Here is a 16,486-nt window from a genome sequence, read left to right on the forward strand (position 1 = left end):
GTGTCCTCAGGACCCAGAACTGAGGAAATAACAAGCTGGAGCCTGGGGCATGGCTGGAAGGCAGGGGTTGTGGCCATCAAGAGCTCCATGACCGCCTTTGCAGCTACGTCCTCAGCCAGGATCCACCTCCCAGCCTTCCACCACCATCTCTTTGGCCACAACTCCGGGAGGCAAATCTGCTGATGAGAGCTTGAGGGTCCCATTCCCTTCTAGATTCATGGAAGCTGACAATGCAAGAAGGTCCAGCTCGCCAAGCACTCATTATCCCCCATCCGGCCACTAGTAGCTTTTAACCACTGTCTGGGAAGAAATTGGATTCAAATTTTGAGTCTGACCATTACTTAGCTGTGCAACCCAAAGCAAGTTACTTGACGGTTCTTTGCCTCTGCTTGCTCACCTGGAATGTGGGAAAGGAGGGTAATAATGAAATTCACCTCACAAGATTGCTCTGAGGACTGTTGGATAAAGTATGTCAAGTATTTAGCACAATACCTAGCCCAGAATAAATGTTTAATACAGTTATCTATTGGTTTAAAGATAATTTGTTACTTATGAAAGGAGAGAAAGGAATAGTAATTGCAAAGTCTATGTGCGTGTTTTATTGGAGGAGACATTATTAGGTATTCATCAAAGCATGTTTCTTGGCTCTTGGAGCCACAGGAAGATGAAATTTCCCCACCCTTTGTGGTCAGGTTGGGGCCTTGTGACTGAGTTCTGGCCAATGGAACCAATGGATGGCACTTCCAGGCCACAAAACCTCCTGCTTAATCCTCCATGCACTTTGTTCCCACTTGGTGGTGACCTTAGAGACCATGTGGTAAAGTTGGCAACATCAAAAGCTGGAAGTCCCTGAATGACTGCATGGAACCTATCCCTAGCCCCAATTCCCTTGGACTCTAACATGAGTGAGCAGCAGATATTTATTGTGTGTACCGCTGAGATGGTTGTTTCATCAATGAGCCTGTCCTGAGGAATACCATTACTGTTTGTATTCATTTATGTATCTTGTTTAAAAATAGGGTCTTGACCAATATCTGTTCCCTTATTTTGCCTTTATTCAATACATCACTAGTCAGATCATCTCCTACATTTGCATCTATTTGGGATTTTTTTCTAGTTATTTTGGGACACCCAGAGCTTGTTATCCCAAATCTATTTTACCTTCCTCCTGAGAAAGGTGTTGTCCTTGCTGTGCTGGACAGGTCTGCCATGAGGGAGCATGTAACTGCGTTGTGGAATCTGAGGCCCAGAATAGGTCTCAGGAACTCCTTGGCTTAACACAGTCAGTTTCCACCTGGCGACACTGAGAGCTAGTGAGGGGCATTAATTTCCCCAAAGATCACCAGTGAGGTTATGGCAGAGCAGAGGGAGCTGTATCCTATTCCATGTTGCTTCTAGTGTCCTGGACCTGGGAACTATTTTTTTTTGTCAAGAAATGTTCTTCTTTGATAAAAACTGTCTTTCTGTGATGGTTTGACTTATGCTTACCATTTAGTCCAGGACATAATAGCTAAAGCTACTTTACCTCTAGATATAAACAGTTTGATTTGCAACCTCCTACAAGAAAGATTTTGCCACATTGTATGGCCCGTATTGTAAGTCAACTTGAAGATTAGCTAGTTAGTGATAAGCTATTTGCTATTATATTGTTAAGGGATTCTTAATTCAATATTGAATATTTGAACTCATTTTGTGCTCTAGCCTGCTTCCTTCTGTGTAACTGCTGCAACCATCGGACTCTATTGCTTCCCTACTTCATGTCTGTAGCTGTGATATCTTCCTGAGTTATAGGCACAAACATATATCCAGCAACTCATTGGTGGATAGGTAATGAGCATCTCAAACTTGACATGCGCCAAACTGAACTCTCAATTTACCACCCTCAAACACACTCACCTACTCCCTCTATTCCCCAGTCTGCCCTTTATCAGCTACTGGCATTACCGTTTATCTGATTTCTCCTGCAGAACAAAGAAAAATTGCATTTCCCATAATTACTCTCTTCTCTTCATCTCTCACTCCAACCTATTAGCAGTGTCTATCAATTTAATATTCCAAATATCTCCCAAAGTTGATCACTTCTCACCACCCTGCTTTGGGCCACCATCATCCCTTCCCTGGAAGACTAAAATCACATTCTCCCTCATCCTCCCACTTCTTCTTTTGCAGCCTTTGGTCTGCTCCCCTTAGAGTCACCAGAGTGACCTTTAAAAATGTAATCAGATCATATTGCTCCCCTGACTAAGATTCTTTAAGAGATTTCCATCTCACCTAAAATAAAATCCAAACATCTCAGCCTGCTCTGCACGGTCCTACATGACCCGGCCCCTGAGGCCGTGTGTTGCATTATCTTGTCTCTCTCACTCCCTTCTGTTCTAGCCACTCTTTTGTCCCTCAGTCAAGCCAAGGTACTCCCCTTTCAGGCCCTTTGCACTTGCTGTCATTTCCCCCAGTGGTCTCACGGCTCATTCCTCCTCATTGTTCAGGTTCTGCTCACCCATGTCACCTCCTTGGGGAGGCCTTCCCTGTCCTTCCCATCTAAACTGGAATCCCATCTCATCACTCTCTCTCCCCTCACCCTGCCTCATTGTTTCCCTAGCACTAACTGCTCTCTGAATATGGATATTTGTTAGCCATTTGACATCTCTTTCTGCTGTCAGAATGTAACCTCCATGATGGTAGGGATTTTCTTGTTCACTGACCTTTTCTCAGTGCCTAGAAAAGTGCCTGGCACATAAGAAGCACTTAAGTATAGGAATGAATGAATGAATGAATGAATGATGCTTGAAAGTTAGGAGGAAAGAAGCGCTGTGATGTAGAGGAAAGAATATAGGGTCAAGACCCAGAAGCTATTCATTCTCTCCTCATCTGTGCTTCTCCTTTGTGATTTTGGGCAAGTCACTGAACCTCTCTGGGCCTTCCTACTGATAACAGGCTAGTATTGAGTTTGAAGGTATTGGCAAACTTTTCTATACAGAGTCAGATAGTAAATATTTTAAGCTTTGCCATGCAGTCTCTGTCACAACTATTCAACTTCACCCTTATAGTGCAAAGCAGCCACAGACAATACATAATAAATGGTCATGAATGTGTTCCAATAAAACTTTATTTGGCAAAACAGGAGGTGGGCTGGATTTGACCCTCCAGCTTTAGTTTGCTGAGCCCTGGGTGATTTCCAGAGCCCCTTGTCTTTAATATTGTAGGATATCTTGTTTTACTTTTAACATCTGGTTAAAGAAATAGTAACTTTAGGGTAGGGACCTTGAGGGCATTATGCTAAGCGAAGTAAGTCAGATAGAGAAAGCCAAAGACTATATGATTTCGCTCATATGTGGAAGATAAACAATAACCATAAACAAACACATAGATATGGAGAACAGATTGGTGGTTACCACAGGGGAAGGGGCGTTGAGGGGAAAGCGAAAGGGGTAAAGGTGCACATGTGTATGGTGACAGATGGCAACTAGACTTTTGGTGGTGAACATGCTGCAGCCTGTACAGAAGTTGAAATATAATGATGTACACTTGAAATTTATATAATGCTGTAAACCACTGGGACCTCAATAAAAAGAAAGAAAGAAGGGAAGGGAAGGGAGGGAAAGAAAGTAAGTAATTTTAGAGAGAGGGCCCTATTGCGTACAATTTCAATAACAGTGGTATTTGCTGAAGCAGGAGAGATAAACTTAGGGAAGATTTATAGCTGTCAAATGGGTACAAGCAGATAAAGAGGGGAAAAGTCCCAATGAGAGATATATGCCGCCAGTTGATCACACTTGAAAATTAGAATTTGGTGCAACTTTATAGAGTTGAGCGATTATTCAGGCGGCCATTGAATTTCGCTCTCTTAAGGACCTACGGTTCCCAGATAAAGAATTTAATGTTGTTGTTAATCAAAAAGTGGAAAGTTATCTCCATGAATCCTATCTGTAGATGAGTTTACCTGAATTTAAACACCCTCTAATGACTCACTTGTCCCATTTACCATACCGTGAAATGTCATCAATGTGAAAAAACTTACACCAGCCCCTTGCACACTCTCCTCAACATTCCTTCTAATGCAGAGAACAGGTGAGGTTTGTTCTAGGCTGGTAACACACAGCCAGGGGTTTCCAAATAGACATTACTGACCTTTATAGATAAATTTCTCCAGCCAGAGTTTAAGGCCCAGCAAGTGGCAATTGCATTGCCAGAGGTTGTCCTTGAGAAGTAAAAGCCTCACACTGGGCATGGATTCCAGGAGCACTCGATCAAGCTGCTGAAGCTGGTTTTGTTGAACTGCAAATACGCTTAGGTTCTCCCAAGGCTCGCCCAGGGATGTGGGAAGGTGGCTTATGTTGTTTGATGACAAATCGAGCTCCCTCAGCTGTGGGAGGGAATGGAAAAGCCTGCTTTCCAGGGAATGCAGGGAGTTCTGGGTTAGATTTAAGACCTGCAAGTGCTGAAGTCCATTGAATGCTCCGGGGGCCAGATCTGAAAGGGAATTGTTGCACAAGTTCAAGGTCGTGAGCTGTGGCACTGACCTAAATGCAAAAGCAGGAAGCTGGTGTATCTGGTTATCTTGTAAGTGCAGCGTTTGAGTCTGAGGAGGCAAATCAGAAGGGATTTCAGCCAGCCCCTGCTGGCTGCAGTCTACAGAATTTGAAGATGAGTGACAGCGGCACTTCTCTGGGCAGCCGCATACCACCTGGAGCAGGATAATCACACTTGAAAGCAGGAGCAGTTCACCTACAACAAGCAGAAAGAAATTGGGATAGGAACTAGTTTGTCAGTGGTGCCAGCATTTGTTCCCCTTTGAATTCACAGGTATTGTGATTCTGAGCTAACCCCTTCCACAGCCTGAAAGAGAGGTTCTATGATTTACCATCTGTAGTAGCGTCAAGCTGGACTGGGTACATCCCTAGTGTCAATAACTGTTGCAAACCCTGTGCTAAGAAGCCTTGAGAAAGATACTCTCAGTAGCTCAGTACTCAGAAGACGGAAGACTTAAGGATATCGAATAGAAGGGTGAAAAAATCTTTTTGGGGGCACATGCTCTATGTAGGTCGCAATGGAATTATTTAGGGCCAGAAGCATAGTGTGATAAGGAGTTCAGATATTCACATTTCTGAAAAGTACGCTCCAGATCAGCACTGTCCAAAAGAGCTTTCTCTGGTGATGGAAATGTTCTATTTCTGCTGTCCAATATGGTAGCCATTAGCTACATGTGGCTACTGAGCTCTGAAATGTGACTATTGCAGCCAAGGAACTGAATTTTTATTTGCATTTAATTTTAATTAATTTAAATGTAAATAGCCACGTGCTGCTAGTGGGTACCATATTGGATAGGGTGAGTCTAAATCATTCCTCTATGTTGATGTCCATCTTTGCAGGTGTAATAATTCCATGAATGACGATTGTTCCCCCTTTTGTTCAGGAGCTTTTAAAAATACAGAAAAGCATTAAGAATAATATAATAAACATCCATGTTCCTGTCACACAGTTCTGTCAGTCATTCACGGGTTGTCATATTTCTTTCATCTCTTTTCTCTTTTAACTCAAAGAAAGTGCATTACTGACACAATTGAACTTCCTTTAATTAGCACCCATGTGACGATTTTCAATATGAACCCCCTTCTCCTCCACCATTACTGATGTATCCTGCTAGGCCTTTTAAAAACAATACTTAATAACAAGAACAATAGCAAATAACCATGCAGCATGTGTTTTGAGCCAGGCACCAATCTAACTACTTTATCTATATTAATTAATTTAATCTGCACAACCTTGTAAAACTAGTTCTGTTATTATCTCCATTTTGAAGGTGAGGAAACTGAGGTGCAGAGGAGCTAAATCACTTGCCCAAGGTGACACAGATAGTAAGTTGGAGAGTCATGATTTGAACCCAGGCAGTCTGCTTCCAGAGTCTGACAGGGTTCTTACCTGCTGTGCTTTACTGCCTGTCACATACTTTTACACACACACACACACACACACACACACACAAAATACTGTTTTGTAGAGTGGTTTTTTAAAACCTACATAAATATAATCATCAGCCTGTTTAATTCTGCAATTTAGTCTATTCACTCAAAACTGATCTATCCATATTGATATAGAGAGAGCTAATTCATTCCTTTTAACTGCTGCAGAGTATTCCACAGTGAGACCACACCAAATTTAATATTTAGCCACTCCCTTACTCATGAGCATTTGAGTTGTAGTTTCTCTTCATTACAAATGATGCTCCAAAGAGCATCCTTGCACAGAGCTCCTTGGCCATGAGGAAAAGTGGAAGAGGGTCTCTAGAATCAACAGGAGCCTCCTTGAAGGTTGAAGGAGGATGCTGGGTGTACAGTTTCTTAGCTACTACTAGATCATTCTCCAGAGTAGCTCTATCACTCCCTTCTTTTTTCCTGAGACTTGAATTTCTAAATATGGCAAACATCTGTCCAGGACATTTTGTTAAATTGGTAGAGGAATTCACAAGGCCACACAATGATATTTAAAACTCAAGATAGTTATCTATCTACTCATAAGAAAAGCTCCTGAAAGAGGCTCTGTTTGTTTTTGGCCTTAACTAGGGAAATATTCAGTGTGGTTGTTAAATGCACTGGAGCCTGTTCCTCTTTGTCCCTTGAATTCTCTCCTGATGTGAACAGGGCTTCAGGGCGATGGGGAAGATGTTCGAAGAGCCTTCTGAAGATTCTGCTCAGCTTAGTTTAGCTCAGGGGATGCAGAGCATCACAGTCCCCTTCCCTCTCCCAAAATATACAAGAGCAAAATGCTTATTTTCCTTTTTCTAATTTTGCAAAAAAAATAAATGACTCTTTTCAAAGCCAAAATGTCTTCCCATCAGAGATGAGTCGACACTGTGCACTTTAGCTGTGGGTCTCAAGCATTAATTAGTCGCAGGAGATCAAATCTTAACCCAGAGAAAATTTTCCACAGAATCCACTAATCTATTAATGAAAGGCTTGTCTCTCTGAGATTGTAGCCAGTCTGTCTTGCTTTCATCCCACTCCACCCCCCTCCAAAGGGGATGATATATGAAATCCTACTTGAAGCACAGGGTATTCTATGAAATGGCCCATGAAATGCCAACTTTTTCTCAGGAAAAAAGATCATGGCTGGGACATCTGTCCCTGCCCCTTTCCTCTGACTCAACATGGCACAAAGATAAATCCTCCCATCAGAGACATTTTTTGCATCTGTTTGGTCTTTTGAGAAGGACAACTTGAAAATAGGTTTCCCACCGATACCTTTTTGAGGGGATCCCATTCCTCTCTTAGAGAACTTTTCTAAGGTGCAAGGGGATTAATCATGGCTCACCTTTCATGACTGAGTCTCCACAGGCTTCCTCGTTAAACTCGTAGCCCACCTTTATTGATTTGCAGATCAATAAACTGCGGGCATGGCCAACTCGGAGTCCAGCTTTTCATTCGCTTTTTCTGAATCCTGCTTGTGCTTTTCTTCAATGCAGAAAACAGTTGTGGCTTTTAGGAGACCACTTATTTAAACAGTCCTTCCCCGAGCTCTGTCTGTCTGGGATTGTTTTCCATAAGAGGATCTTTTGATTTTGCCCCCTCTTCTTTCTTAAAGTGTCGGCTTCCCCGAGATCATCCCTGCCTTTCCCATTCAGACGACCAGCCACAGAAAGAATGTTTGTCAAACCCCAGTGAACAGCTGTAGCATTCAAACATGACCCCGATAGCTCAGGCTTTTTGATTATTTAATCTGCTTGAAGTCCAGGGCACCAAAATAAAACTGCCTTCTTAATCCGGTGGTGGTTTCTGAATTCTGTTGACTTATTAACCATACTATGTCAACCCTTGTTGGGTTGGGGGCTGCTCACCGTGGATCCTCGGTCTGGGGGTCTAGCAACAGAGCCAGCGGAGTGTGTAATATGAGGACAAATTGGCCTGCTGGAGGCTGACACGGTTTCCACAGTGCACTTGTTTGGTCATCGAGGGCTTATTCAGCCAACATCCGTGGGGATTAGCTGTGTTGACAGGGTCTCGATGCCCTGAAATTCATAGCCATGGTTTCCTTTAGTGGACAACACGATCTCTTCTCCCTGGTGCCACAAATGCTTCTCAGCTGCTGCTTGGCTTGCTCCCCACTTCTCCCTCCCAGCCCCCCCCCCCCCTCGTAGAATTGACCTTTCGGTTCGTGTGACTTTGGAAATACTTCGCAATCTTTCATCATTTCCCTGATGCTGAGGTTCTGGCCCTGTCCTCATTTTTCACATATAAAACAATAAAGCCACCCCTGTGAGCATCAGACATCACTGAACTGTGACTGTTCTCTAATTGAAGCTGCTGGGAACTTTCCCACCAGGGACTGGAACGTTTCTTTGAACGTGCAAATCCCCTGCCGTTTGCTGAGGTAGAGTTTCAATGCCTAAAGCCCCTTGAACACACCAAAGTGTTCCGCATGCCCACGGTGACTATGCATAAAGGTAAAAACCACGCTTTTCATGAGGCAGCGTGAAGTGGAATCCCTGTTCCCGTGCAGTATACTAGAGCAGTTGAGTGTGGGATTTGGAATAAGGTGGGTCTGGATCTGAATTCAGCTTCCCTATTCACCAGCTTGACGTCTCTGGGCAAGCAACTTGCCGAATGGGGCCTCGTGTCCTCATCTCCAACATGGGGATAACGGTGGTCCTTGCTTCACAAGATTGTTCCCAGGATTAAATAAAGCAGTGCATGTCAAGGCCCAGAGTGCCTTAAGAAATGTTCACAATTACCATGAGAATGCCTTCCAGGACTTCTATGCTGCTAGCCTTCAAAAGACAACCTGGACTCGACAGGCAGGAGGGAGGTCCTAACAAAGACCAGGAGGCCTGGCCCCTCATGCCATGTGATGTACCAAAGGAAGAGGCCCCTTGTGAATGAAGTTGAAAAATCAGGTTGTGATTATCCTTAATGGCCTGCTCTTTGGGATCCCTTTCCTCCTTGGGCCAAGCCCCTTCCAGTCTCACAGAACCCAGTATACTCATCCTGCCCCCTTCCTGAAAAATCTGCTTTACTCAGCCTGCCATCTTTTGTCCTTCTCTCCAACATTCTTTGAGCATCGGAGATAACAATGGGGAAAAGTCAGGTGTAGGTGATGAAGAGACATTTAAATCTTAATAAGAGCCAAATGGTTTCTTCCTTCCTACCTCTCTCCCTTCCCACCTTCCTACTGCCTATTTTCAGGTGCACAGAGTTTAATAAGAATCATTCCTTGATGCGACATGACCATCAATTGCCCATATGTAGCATTCAGTCATTAATGCATCATAATATAACAAACACCTGTGAACCTAACAGTCACTCTAAGAACTAGAAAGTTACCAATAACTTCTATCAACCTGTGTGCCTCTGTCTTTCCCAGGGGTCAGCAAACATTTTTTTGTAAAGGGCCAGATAGTAAACATTTTAGATGTTGAGGGCCGTACAGTTTCTGTCACAACTACTCAACTTTGATGATGCAGTGCGGAGCCAGCCGTAGACAATCCGTACACAAATGGGCGTGCTTGTGCTCCAGTAAAACTTTATTTACAGAAATAGGTGGAGGACTGGAGCAATCCACAGGCCAGTTTCCAAACCCTGTTCTATCCCATTCTCTAGCCACTGCTGTCAACTCCCACCACCCAGCCGGACATATCCAGCACCCTGTCTCCTCATCTATAAAATGAGAGGGCTGGGGAAGGGAATCTTTAGGGCCCTCTCATGTCTAAAACCTTGTCGTTCTGGTCAGAACATTTGAGTGGGCTTGAAAGCCTCTGTACTCACAGACTTTAGGAGGGCTTGGACAGAAAAGGAATTTGAGTGTCTCTTACAGCAGAGCTGTTCAGCTGTATCCTGCAGGGCCCAAGTCTCATGGACTCAGAGGCCTGAAAGAGATGAATCCATTGACAGCACAGCTGGGTGTAGGAGGCCAGGACATCTGCAGGGAAACTGCAGGCAGTCAGAGACAGCTGCAGTGAAAACCAGGCTGTGGGCTAAGTGAGGAGGCACACTTTCCTGCTGCTTACACCCTAAGGATGCGTGGTCTTGGGAAATCCTCAGAATCTCTCTGAGCCTCAGCTTCCTCATCTGTAGAATGCAGATAATACCTACCTCATAGGATATGGGAAGGATCAAGTGATATGTTAAGTGCACAGCTTAACATTGGAGAGCCAATGATCAAAAGTGGCATCTCCTATTAGCAGTGTGTATTCTTGGACCTCAGAGTCTGGACTGGCTGCTCCCACCTAAACTGTGCACACCTGGGAACATGCAGAGAACACCCCACAGCTGGTGGGTTCCTGGGAGCAGGGGCTTACTGGCCAAAGGGGTTCCTTGGTTCTATTTTACTCCTGCTGACTCTAACGCTTGATTAAAAGATGGGCAGTGCACACTTGGAGTGGAAGGCTGCGGGACGTTGAAGGACTTTGGATGCGGAGGCTGATTGATTTATTCCATCTGACCTCAGCCCAGAGAACAAAGGGAGGGTCTGTGATCTGCAATGCTAATGCCTGCAGCGCCTTCTCTACCTCTCTCCCTTGGTGAGCCAGATCCAGAAGTGGCAAGACAACAGTGCATGCAAGAGTAACAGAGGCGAGATGGCAAATGTCAGGTCAGGCCAGGCCACTCCCTAGAGGGGAGCACTCCACGGTGAGGTGCTCCTGGTTCCAAGACCTAGTCCAGAGCCCAGTTACCTACACGGAACTTGCTTCAGATGCTCCCTTGGGGTAATATTGTGGTTGCCGGCACACTCAGATTTCAAGAATTTCTTAGCTTCTATATATTTCATACATGTATATATCTTCCTATATGCTTTTGCCCATTTTAAGTCAGGATGTTTCCTATGATAAATTGGTCTATTTAACATTTCACCTTCCTCCAAAAAAAAGAAATCAATAATTATTAACTCTTAAAATTGATGATATCTTGAAATCTGGTGAATATGTAATAGCTGTTTCTCCCAGGTAATATTATACAGCTATTTTAAAAGAATAAATTAGAGCTAAATATACCCACTTGGGAGGATATTCATAATAGTTAGATTAAACAAAGCAATTTGAATAGGAATGCATATTGTGTAATCCTATTTATGTTGCCAAAAACAAAAAAAGGGCCCAGCCCCATGGCCTAGTGGTTAAGTTCGGCTCGCAACCCTGTGGCAGCCCAGGTTCAGTTCCCGGGCACAGACCTACTCCACTCATTGGTGGCCATGCTGTGGCAGTGACCCACATACAAAATAGAGGAAGATTGGCATGGATGTTAGCTCGGGGCAAATCTTCCTCAAGCAAAAAGAGGAAGATTGGCAACAGCTGTTAGCTCCAGGCGACTCTTCCTCAGCAAAATAAAAAATGTCAAAGGTGGAGGGATTAACCATAAGGATGTGCATTTGTTTGTCTGAAGACAGATTAAGTGAAGAAGGACAGAGACCAAACTGTTAATACTGATTACCTAGGGGGTGGGGATAATTTAAGAAAAAGAGAGGAAAATTAACTTTTTCTGTTTATACCTCTCCATATTCAACTTGCTACAACAAACGCGTCACATCTGTAATTTTAAAAATACAAAAGAGGAGCTGACTTTTGTTAAGTAGCAAGTAGAGGTGCATTTCCTTTACTAGAATATTTGAGATGGCTTGCCCTCTGTGACTAGCTGAGTTATATGTGTAAAAATAGCATCCCTAGAGTTCACTTCCTCTCACTCCATGAGGATTAGCCCCAAAAGTGACATCTGTCTTTCTCTGCCAAGTGATCTCCACATGTGACCAAACCTTATCATGCATAGGAGCATTTCTCCCCGTTTTAATGTATGCTTTGGTAAAATCATGGCAAAGTGCTCCCCCATCCCCATCAGTGGGCCCCCATCCAGAGCAGGTGCTGTGGTGATCTGACGCAGGGGAGGCAGCCAGGCCAAGTGACAGCTGCAGCCCAGGATAGCATGGAGGAGGCCCTTGGCACCACAGATCCACCCAGAAATTTCATTTGGTTATGGAGGAAATTTAGCATTTGGAAAATAATTTCCCTAGGGTTGTGGATAACCAAATGGCACCCAGGTATAGAATTTTTGCAGAGCTACTTAAAATACCTCATTATTATTTCCTTCCTTCCTTCCTTCCTTCCTTCCTTCCTTCCTTCCTTCCTTCCTTCCTTCCTTCTTGTTTCTTTCTTTTTTCCTTTGATCTTATAAAACATATAGCAAAAGAACTAGGAATATATTTTAAAAGGGCTATCATATCATTTATTTAGTGCTTACAATGGGCCAGATTTTGCTAAGGATTTGTATTAGTTAAATACAGATCTTTAATGTAATGTAACTGCTGTAACAAATAAACCTACAGATCTCAGTGGCGTAACACAACAACGACTTATTTATTGCTCTTATCACAGTCTAGTTTGGGTTGACAGGAGGCTGGGCTCCATGCAGTCATGCAGGGACCCAGGCTCCTTCCATCTTGTTACTATACCCTCCTCTTAGTTCTCAGAGCCCTCTGCATCAGCTGGCTGATGGTGGAAGAAGATGAGAATCGGGCATGGGCCAGGCCTAGAAATGCTACGTATCACTGTGCTTACTCTCCATTGGACAGAATGAAATCACATGACCATATCTAACAGCAAGGGAAGCTGGGAAGTGTAGTCTTGCTGTGTGCCTTGGAAGAAGAGGAGTCATAGATGTTGGAGAGTATTAGCAGTCTCGCCTCCACACTTTATTTGCATTATTTCACTTAAAGGTGACAACAACTCACTAGTCTATAAGCTTAAGATGGTTTCTTTTATTTCCTCCCATAGTTTCTACAATACCATGTAGTAGGTTCATTAAACAAATGGTAATGTTGAATGAATGACAAAACTGAGGCACAGAAAAATTAAGTACCGTGCCCAAGGTCTCCAGCATATTTATTACAGACACATGGATTGTGAGTACCCATGATAGGTAAAATATTCAGGGAACCTATAGTTTTATATATTTTATGTCTTAAGGTCTTTTTTAATGCAGTCCATTCTTTTTGACATTAAGCTACAAATTTAATTATCTGAAAGCTCTAATTCAGAAGAACACAGTTTCCTTTTGAGCCGTTCAGTGGAGAATCAAGGCTGCCATATGGTTTCTCTAGTGAGAAGGTGGGAAAGATATCTGCACCTCTTCCTCCTTTCTTGCCTTTTTGATAAGGTAAAAATTCAGGTTCAAGGGATACCTAGGGTCGTTCAATTTACTTCATATGACTATCTGTAAAGTTTATCTGGCCTCGAAATATCTGATAAAATTAGTGGAATAGTGGATTTGAAATAAAATTAGTGGAGTAGTGGATATGATATATGTGCCTCCAACCTCCCTAAAGCTAAGGAAGATAGTGGCCAAAAAGTATGAGACTGCTTTTCAGCATCCACTTGTCCGTGGAGCCCAGGTCTGAATTAGGCTCTCTGGAAACTAGAAAAGACATAGCATGCTGGCTCTTGGCCTTCAAAGAACTTACCTGTTTGTAAGGTGTTATTTAGCAATCCTTATTTATTGTGTCAGAGTCAGTGCTGATCATCTCATCACCTTGAACCTGCTACCCATGAGAACACTGCACATGACTTCATTGGACATTGACACTGACCAGCTCTCTGGGAACAAAGTCTCAGATGTCCTTTGGCTGGTAGCAGAGGCAAACCTGGATGCATTTTTTTTCTTTTTTTTTGGTCCATTCATTCTGCACTGTCAAGGTTAGAGGAAGTACAGAGTTCCCATTGCAATGTCTTCCCAACCTCAGCCTTCCAGCACTTGGTTTGCCTTCATACAGGATGTATGCGAAGATAAAGATGCATTTCAGATAAGTATGATTAAAGGTAATTAGTGAGCTCATGTGGCTGTTGGAATAAACATAGACAGATGCTGGTTGATATAAAGCTAATGAAAGAAACAAAAGAATCAAGAAACATGGCAGCTGAAAGAGCCTGGCCAAGGCCTCAAACTGACACGTTGTTTTACTTAGATCTTTTGATTGGCTACTTTGGTCCCTGCCGCAAGAATATAAATTGGAATCAAATTCATGTTCATGTTTGATTGTTTACTCATGTTACACATAAAATGAGTGTTTTGTGCAGTTCTTCTTGGTGACTTTTTCTTTGCTTTGTACTTTAGTTATAACATGATAGTCCAGTTTCTGGAATAGATGACAGTGTGTTTTGCATATTTTCAGGTTATAGCTTAGCGTATGTATATTGTGATGCAATAATGAATCTGTGTTTTACCTTTCTCTCTTTAAGGTTTGGTCTATGTTAGCTCTTTGATACGTGTAGCTTGAAAATATTCTGGAAAACACAATTGTCTCAGGCAGGACTTACATTGTAACCAGTAATTACAGATCCCCACTTTTTGTTATTTAAGCCTTCATCTGGCCCACCATTTCATTTTAGTCCTCATGAAAAGCATGAAATTCAGAGTAAAACCGTCTAGGTTCAAATGCAGCCTCCAACATTTACAGGCTGTGTGACCTTGAATAAGTTATTTGACCTCTCTGATCTTCAATTTCATCCTCTGTACAAAGGAACCTAACTGGCAGATTTGCAGGGAAGGTTAAATAATATTTTTATGTAAGAATCTTAGCAACAAATGCCTTTGCACATAGCAATATACATTAGCTAGTATCTTCACTATTATTGTGTCTGTATGACATGTATCAGCTAGGCACTTAGGCTGTATTTACTTGCACTAATATGCTTAGAACAAAAACAAATGTGTTAGATTCAAAGGAGCATTTTGCATGTGTGACAGAGTTCACCATCTTTTTGGATTATAAACCATGCGTGTGTATGTGTATTTGCCTGAAATCAGTTGCAATCTAAGTGAATTTGTGCTCTACATATCTCTTCTTGTCCTCAAAATCCACACACAAAAGCAAGTTGGCTGTTGGTGTCATGTGACTGTAACATTCACATGGGACTTTTGTCAGCAAAATAAAGGTCTACGTTGACTTTACTGCAGCTTCTATCCAGGTTCATAATGGGCAACTTCCCATTCTGGTGCAGTAGTTATGTTCTCATCCCTTCATTTAATCCAAGAAGCCCATATAGAGCCACCTACTATGTGCCTGTGCTGTGCTTTTTAAAGGTTTACCTATCGATAAGCTTTCCTCTAGTCGGTTCGTTGTTGAGAGGAGGCCCTGTTCGCCATCCTTGTGTAATTAGAGAAAGCATGTAGTCATCTCCCCAGGGCTGTTTAGCTTTCATCATGAAGCATGACTATCAGAGTTTCAAGGTTGATAGGAGTGGAAACATTTGTCTTCAACAAGCAGGCTCCTTCATGTGTTGTCAACATTTCATTTGTAATTCTAATGAGGGCCAGCAAGGAGAAAATAAACTCAGTGTATGGCTCTCCTCTGCTACAGCTGATGTTTATAAGTTTCTATCCATGGCCCCGAGTTGCTCTTACCACGAAGGCATTTGGAAATGCAGCTGTGCGCTGCTGCTCTGTGTGATAAAGAGCTAAGATGGTTAAATCTACTGAGACGTTCCTGAGAATGGGCAATGGAGGGGTTTACTTCTCAGAGACTGGCTTCGCTCTACTTACTGGTGCTTTAAATTTCTCCTGAAGGTGAAAACACTCTTATATAAAAATAGGATATATTAGAGGGACTCTCATTCTTGACCCCTACCTCATCTCATCTCCTCTGAAAGTCTGCTATAGAGTTCGTTGTGTATTCTTTCTTAATTAAGGAGGCATCTTTTGAGTGCTCCTTATCTGTTAAGCTCTGTGTTGGAGGATATTATGGGCATGAAAATAAGAAAGACACAGCAAAATAAATGGACCCACAATCCAAATGGCCCCTACAGTCTAGCAAGGAGACAGCTACACAAATATTGGAAAAAATATAGCCATGAGAAGTGCTAGGAAGAGGAGGTACATGGTGCTATAAGAGAATAGTCAGGAAATCTGACTTGGGAGGATGGCACGGCCATCCGTATGGATGTTATAACTAGGCTACAATCTGAAGGATGGGCTAGAATTTACTGCAGAGAAGGGAAGGGATGAGGGCCTTCCAGGTAGATATGACGTGGAAGGCTGAGAGGCCAGAGAGATGGCACAGTGCCCTAGGAGCTACTGGGAGGCTAGTGTGGCCACAGCACAGAGGATGAAGGGAGACCTCCAGTGAGCACATGCTGGAGAAGAGGTGAAGAGGCTGGTTGTTGAGCATCCCACCTCTGTCTTCCACTATAACTGTATTATTAGTATTGAAAAGCTCTGTCTCACACACACCACCCTCTGCAAAAATGCTGCTGCCTGGTGTTGGGGACAGGCTTAGAGCCCTGCAGTGTGCCCCTTGTAAGGTACTTTGGGAGGTGTCGTTGCTTCACAGGCAGTGTCCTTTGGCAGCTCCACCATCTCACCATAGCTAGAGAGATGCATCTTGCTGTGCTCCATACGCTTCTTGGAGGGGGAAGAGAGGATTGCAATTTTGCAAGCATTATGAAATCTCAGTACACGTTTATCAAATCCTGAGCTTTTACTTATGGTTTGTGGTTGTAGGCAAATCCATTCCA

At 43.1% G+C, this 16,486-nt stretch overlaps 2 protein-coding genes across 2 annotated transcripts in view; one reads left to right on the top strand and one right to left on the bottom strand.

Moving 5' to 3' along the window:
• Nucleotides 1-16,486, top strand: part of CACNA2D3 (calcium voltage-gated channel auxiliary subunit alpha2delta 3) — an 853,260-nt gene that overhangs the window by 724,782 nt on the left and 111,992 nt on the right. The window lies entirely within an intron of this gene.
• LRTM1 (leucine rich repeats and transmembrane domains 1) overlaps nucleotides 1-16,486 on the bottom strand; it is a 28,463-nt gene that overhangs the window by 2,324 nt on the left and 9,653 nt on the right. Inside the window, exon 2 of the mRNA XM_058550050.1 lies at nucleotides 4,129-4,757. Coding sequence (XP_058406033.1) covers nucleotides 4,129-4,757 — 629 coding nt within the window. The remainder of the gene's footprint in view (nucleotides 1-4,128; nucleotides 4,758-16,486) is intronic.

The sequence above is a fragment of the Diceros bicornis genome, chromosome 2 (assembly GCF_020826845.1).
Source record: "Diceros bicornis minor isolate mBicDic1 chromosome 2, mDicBic1.mat.cur, whole genome shotgun sequence".
NCBI classification, from domain to species: Eukaryota; Metazoa; Chordata; class Mammalia; order Perissodactyla; family Rhinocerotidae; genus Diceros; species Diceros bicornis.